At 33.9% G+C, this 6,706-nt stretch overlaps 1 protein-coding gene across 1 annotated transcript; it reads left to right on the top strand.

Moving 5' to 3' along the window:
* The first annotated feature begins 1,642 nt into the window (after window positions 1-1,642).
* LOC103966546 (FCS-Like Zinc finger 6) lies at window positions 1,643-3,189 on the top strand. The gene is made up of 2 exons (XM_048582953.1): window positions 1,643-2,170; window positions 2,774-3,189. Exons 1-2 carry the CDS (start codon window positions 1,815-1,817, stop codon window positions 2,901-2,903), a joined length of 486 nt encoding a protein of 161 aa, XP_048438910.1. The 5' UTR covers window positions 1,643-1,814; the 3' UTR covers window positions 2,904-3,189.
* Window positions 3,190-6,706: the final 3,517 nt, after the last annotated feature.

The raw sequence follows: 6,706 nt of genomic DNA, 5'->3' as shown, positions 1-6,706 counted from the left end.
ATGAATCAGCACAACTTTGGCTTTTCTTACCCCAAATTTCCTTAAAATTTAACCAGAGTTGCATTTTATTGGAGCCTCCTCAAGATTGGTGCGTGTATTTACTTGAATACCACAATATGAGCAGGCACCTGTATTAAAAAAAGGGAAGCATTAACTGTATTTTATATGGAGCTACTTGAATATTTATATTGTTTTTACAGAGCATGTCGGCAGACCAGGAGCAAAGCCAGCCAGCCACCACCGCCCTCAACCCGCGTAAATAGTTTAACTGAGCGTGCAAGCTCGGAAAATGACATCATAATAGAGGTGATGTGGTAAGTTTTTACTTTTTATATTTTTGTAATAGAGGTATACTGTATGTATTTGCACTTGGAGCAAAATCAACAGATCATCAAGATATAAAAAGGATAAATTAGGTTTCATCCTTATTTTCCTTTCTGATTGAGTGCTAATATATGCCCATCTTGTAATTTTGTTTCTCCACCCATTTTTAATGAAAATTTTAATACTAAATTTAACCTTACGCTAAACGACTTTAAAAATCCTATTAAAAATTAATCCTCTTATATATTTTTTGTAATTAAAAAAAGGAAAAAAAATTAAAAAACTTAAAATGAAAAACGAATGAAGATGCAAACCAACGTCCCCATTTTCTCTCTTCATCCCTCACCCCTTTCTTGCTCTTTCCTCTCCCTCCAATATCTTCTATATCTTCTATCCACCCCACCCTCCCCAAATTCTGTCTCTTATTTTCTCCCCTACTTTTCAAACATATATCTGCAAGGCCCGATCAATAGGTCAAGTCACACACTGATTTTAGCATGTATATGATTATTTAAATTGTGAAGGAAAAAAACTTAACTAAATTAGACTATAGTGTGTTACACATGCAAGTACTAATGATGTGCATATACCATCAATCTATTTTACTATTTGCCATTCTTCTCGAAGATTATCATGATCCTCCAAAAGTGAATATTTTGAATGGGCGAAGCTTACATTTATATTTTTATTTATATATTATGATCAAAGTGAGTAGTTTACTTTCTCTTAATTTTCAGTTAAAGGACTTCCGCCTGCTTACAATAAAATAAAATACAAATTCTAAGATATTTTGCATCTCTTGTTAAAGAAAGTTCTTTAGCCAAAATATGTTGCACTAGTTAATATCCAAACACCAAATTGCCAAAATATATTGTACTATTGCTGCAATTTTAAACAGTCTCTAAAACTCGTCGTAAGTGACTTCAAGTAGAAGGTAAAATAAAAGTTATCAAAAAAAAAAATGTAATTCCGAAGATCAATTTGCGTTAAAAATAAACAAATGAAATACAAATTTACCAAAAAAATATAAAATAAAATAGAGAGTTTTAACGAAAAGTCACGGTACTGTTCACTTTAACGAAAAACTACATTTTTATACTAAAAAGTCAATCTTGATACTATTCACTTTACCCTTTATTTTATCTTTATCATTAAAACTTAAAGTTTTCAAATCATTTTCATTAGTTTTCTAAATAAAATAATTAAAATGCTGGCGTGGATTTTCCATTTATGCAAACAACAACTCCCTCTCACAAGTCACAGGCCACAGGTCACTAGACTCCACAACCCTCTATCTGTCTTAAGCATTGCAATAACCAACGGTCCAGATTCGCTCCTCAGTTTCTGGCTCTTCTTTATCTTCCCCACCTTCACTTCCCCTCCCTCCTCTCTGTCTCTCCGTCTTGCTTCTCTCTCTCTCTCTAGATTTTAGAGAGAATTGTAGTTGTAGTCTTTTTGAGTTGCTAGAAATCTCAGCAGAGAAGAGAAAAATGTCGTTGGGGAAGAGACCAAGGCCTCCGATGAAGAGGACCACAAGCATGTCAGAAATCACCTTTGATCCGAACACCATCAGTACTGAGGCACCTCACTCTCAACCGTCCGATCCCAACAACCCTTATCAGCCTCTGGCCTTATGGGGCGGTGGTGGTAGTGGTGGAGGTGGTGGTGGTGGTGGGCTTGATGGGTTGGATCAACGGCCCATGATGAAGTTGCCCTCACCATCATCAGCATCGCCAAGAAACCAGAAAAGAAATTCTGCTGATTTTGGAGAAACTGCCCACTTCTTGAAGGCTTGTGGTCTCTGCAAACGCCGCCTTATTCCCGGCCGCGATATTTACATGTACAGGTATTCTTCTTCTTCAATAGAATTTTACTAATTATCGTTCAACTGATATTTCTACATATTTTGTTTGCGGTATTATTTCTTTAAATTTACCGTGATTGGTCTAGTAATATTTCTTGTTCAATTTCTAGCATGATTGTCATGTGACTAGTTTTATGAGAAACTTTTTTTGTACCTAACAGTTTTTCCTCTTTGCTCTTAGAAAGAAAATATTTTAGATAATGCTTTAATTAATTATGAAAATTCTCTAAATATTTTTTTGGACAAATTTAGGGTTATGTCAACTGTATGCTAGACAAGGTTCGTGCATGGTTGACATGAATTTGTTTTCACTTTTCTGTCAAATTAATTATTTTTCATGAACATTTCTTACTTCTTGTGTTTTTTTTTTTTTTTTATTATTATTTTTTTTATTTACCATTTTTAGTACTAATACTTCCCAGATTGTTTATTTTTCTTGATTTTCCGGGATATGCAGTAAATATGCCAAAATTAGGAAACCCTATTAATTATATGTCACTATATACATATATTTTTTTTATGCATGACACGAATCTATTTTCAATTAATTCACTAATTCTTTTTGCCTATAATTTGATTTTCCAGAGGTGACACAGCTTTCTGCAGTCTAGAGTGCCGGCAGCAACAGATAAACCTTGATGAGAGGAAAGACAAGTGTTCTTCCACCGCCGGACACCAAGTCTCCGCCAAAGGTGAAACCGTGTCTGCCTTGTAGGGTTGTCGACTCGAACACAGAACCATCTTTGCGAGCTTTGCTCATATGAATATATAAGTATGGGGAGGGGTTGGGTTTGATTAGGTACGTTGCATGAAAAATAGGGAAAGATTTTGAAGCTCTGGAGTCGATTAATATATGTGGATTACTCAAGAAAATTAACTTCAAGTGTGTGCTTCATCTTCATGGTTTGCTCCCTCTTGTTTTCATTTAGGTGGTACCGGAAGAAAACTGAAAATTTACAGGGTTAATTTAATCTTCCTTATATTATATATCTCCTTTTTTATTTACTGGGTTTTCACTTTCGTGGCGTATATATTATGTTATATGTGAATATATGTGAGTGGTGCCAAAGCCAATTAGTGAGAGAATCGATGCATATATGGGCCGGTTGAAGGCTGAGTTGGATGGTAATTTTCTTTCTTGATCACGAGTAGAATGGTATTGGATTCCAATAGATTCTCTTTATATTGTTACTTTTGTTAAGTACCCCCTCGCTTTTCTAGTTCTTTTTCAGTTTTTTAACTTTTATTTGTAAAAGAGTGATAATTACATTAAATCTAACTAAACTACAAGAAATAGAATTCAAACTTAGATACAAAGGATAAATCACATTGTTCTGCTCCCTCAAATTTTCAATTAATTCGCTGAATAAAGAAAGAAGGAATTTTTATCAAAAATAATCCTTTAAATGGACTTAACTCGTCATTTTAGTTACTCAATTTGAAAATTGATTAATTTTATTCCTAAAATTGACCTACATATCAATTTAGTCCCTATGTTCAAATCTATTAACATAGAGCCCACAAAATAATGCTATGTGGAGGATAAAAAATCATTCTGCATTTAATTTAAAAGACAATAAAGAATAAAATAAAATCAGAATTTGTATACAACCACTCCGCAAAGCTCTAGCCTTCCTTCGGACGACGACTCCATCAAAATCGCCCCAATCTCCCGCCTCCAAGCTCCTCTCCATGGCCAACCAGACTTCGAACAAACCTAACTTCGCCGTCCCACAAGCACTCCAATCGCCTCGCCGCCGAGTTCTTGGGGTTTCTGCAAACAACAATGCAAGGTTCACCATTTCTCGCTGCAGTTTCCCCTTCAATTTCCTCCTCTCTTCCTTCTATTTCCTAAACCCTAACCTTAACTGCAGAACCCATTTCTTCTTGCTCGCCGAAACGCCTAAACAACAGTAGCCCGCAACCCCGACTTCAATTCCAAAATTATCCTTGGGGAATATTTTTAACGGATACACTGGCTTTCACTACAGAATGCAATTCACAGAGAGATGCAACGAGTTCTATTATACACAGTTCTATGGTATAACTTAACTAAACTAAATCACGACGTCTGTTCTATTATCCACAGTTGAATCGTTGGATATGAATTGTTCAAATCTGTTAATTGCTGTATATGATCTTACTAACAGCAATAATCCAATTAATGGTTTGAATTTTCATGCAAAAATGACTTTGTCACCACTTACAAATAGATGTAGGGTAATATATGATATTATGGTCGAGTTTGGGGTATTTTTATGTAGGTCCCAAAATTTGAGTTGTTATTAGATTTAGTCCAGTTTCATATTTTCTACTTTAATTAAATTTCTTGACTTATACAGCTTTATTCAAAATTTTATTTGAATGCTTTTTTTATTTTTTTATTTTTTTAGTGAAATGATAACGTTAGTAAGTTAAATGTTAGATTAGCCACCGACGGGGTTCGAACTCACGCTGTCATGCAAGGGCACAACATCTTTCCATCACTATGGTAAAGGGTCACTTGCTAAAATGATATCTACACCATAGGTTGAATGCTTAAATGTAAATATATAACCAATTTTCTAGAAAATAGTTAAAAGAAAATTTGTATCTCATCATATATGATATCTACACCATAGGTTGATAAAATGCATTTAATCTGTGTTGGCGGTAGAATATACGAAAATAATCTACCTATCATCCATAAAATGGTTCAAAGAAATTTCATATTCATACATTTATAAATCTATACCAGTATATATACCATCCATAAAATAATTTACTTATAACATAGATTGGTCAATACTTAATCTGTAATGGAGGAATAAGAAAATTTTGAGATATAAACTGGAAGCACGAAGAAAGAGAAACAATATTTAATTCTTATATTTAATTATAAAATCGATTAAAAGAAAATAATCTATATAAGGGATAATATTGATCACGATTTAATAAAACATAAATAAAAATGAAAGAGTGATATCTAGGTCAAGCTGTATAAAAGCGAGCAGCCCTTATAACTATAATAAACGGCCTATTTATAGCCTTATTTTTTCACCAAAAAATAAATTAATGTAGATAATCAGTGAGTGGGACTTAACCTAACAAAGTAAACTAGATTTAATAATACTTTACAAAATTAAACTCATATCAAGTTTACCTTTTATTTATTTGAAAAGAGAATTGGGTGGAGTTAGGGTAAAATATGATCAACATAATATTGATATTTAAGATATGATCAACATAATATTGATATTTCTGAAGATTCTTTTGCATGACATAAGAGTCCATGATTAGTGCTTATATATGAAGGGAGGAATCTGTGGCCGAGTCAGCTTTGCATATGGAATGGTCCCACTTTACACATTACAAGTGAATTAACAAATCGAAAGAGAGATTCATTTCGAAATTAGTTGGAGACTTTTGGAAGGTGCTGCTTTTGCCTTCTGCTCACTGATTTGACCTGAACTCGAGGAGAGACCCAAGCCAAGGTGGGACCACCCCGAAAATACAGGTGTCCCCACATCTTTTGTCTCGTGGGCCCGAACTATCGGCTCCACATGATTTCTGATCTAACATCACCCATGTGAGCTGAGGGATCCAAACCCTACAGTAGTTCTCCAAAACAAAATAATAATAATAATAAAAATTAAAAAAAAAACCCTACAGTGCTTTTTCTCGTGATATCTTAGGTTTTGCGACTGAATCAAGAGAAATTTACTTACCTCAAAATGTCATTACCGTAATATCATAAACTAATAGCACGTCGGAAAGACATATTATTCTTGAATTAAATGAATGTGGAATTACAATGATGTTTTCCATGGGACCATGCACAGCTGTTTTTGTTCTCCAACTCCCTTCTTTTTTTTGTCTAATGGAAGGTGGATTATATGAAAATCAGTAGTTTTGGCATTTTCAGCTGCAACAAGAGGGCAACTCTCGGTTGGCAGGTACTAGGGTTTAATGTTGTTGTAAGAAAAAGTAAACTCATGTAAGGGCATTTGTCAAGTTCTAATGAAAAGTAATTTTAAAAAATAAATTAAGCACCTCCGACAAGAAAATAACACAATTTGAATATCTCAATTAACTTGTCTCTCAAGTTCTAAACTATTTATATGGAAGCATACAATTTCCATGGTAAAAGGGCAATGGTTTGGTTCAGGGACAAATGCATACCCATATCCATATTCATATCCGACGAGTATTAAATAAGGGAAGGGATCCCCACTTTTTTTTTTAAATGGACATTAGTTGTGCATCCTACCCCACATCGAATTTCAATCATCTAAATTGTTTATTTTTCAAGTTGGACCTTGTAGAGATCATTCTTAAACATTAGCCAAATCAAAAATATTTGAGACATCTAATTGAGTTCAAAGAAATAGATGAACACTTTTTTTTTGGTAAAATAAGGGGGTGGATCACCCCAAAAACTAGCTCAAAGAGTTATTACAGATAATTTGAGTCCTAGCGACTCCCATCATATTATCAAATAATCGAGATCCAATCAAATCAGAAGGATTCTAAAAAATA

The sequence above is a fragment of a genome, unplaced genomic scaffold (genome assembly GCF_019419815.1).
Source record: "Pyrus x bretschneideri cultivar Hongxiangsu unplaced genomic scaffold, Pyrus_bretschneideri_v1 Contig2, whole genome shotgun sequence".
Lineage (NCBI taxonomy): Eukaryota > Viridiplantae > Streptophyta > Magnoliopsida > Rosales > Rosaceae > Pyrus > Pyrus x bretschneideri.
The sequence above is the reverse complement of the archived record's forward strand: the minus strand, read 5'-3'. Positions and strand labels throughout refer to the sequence as shown.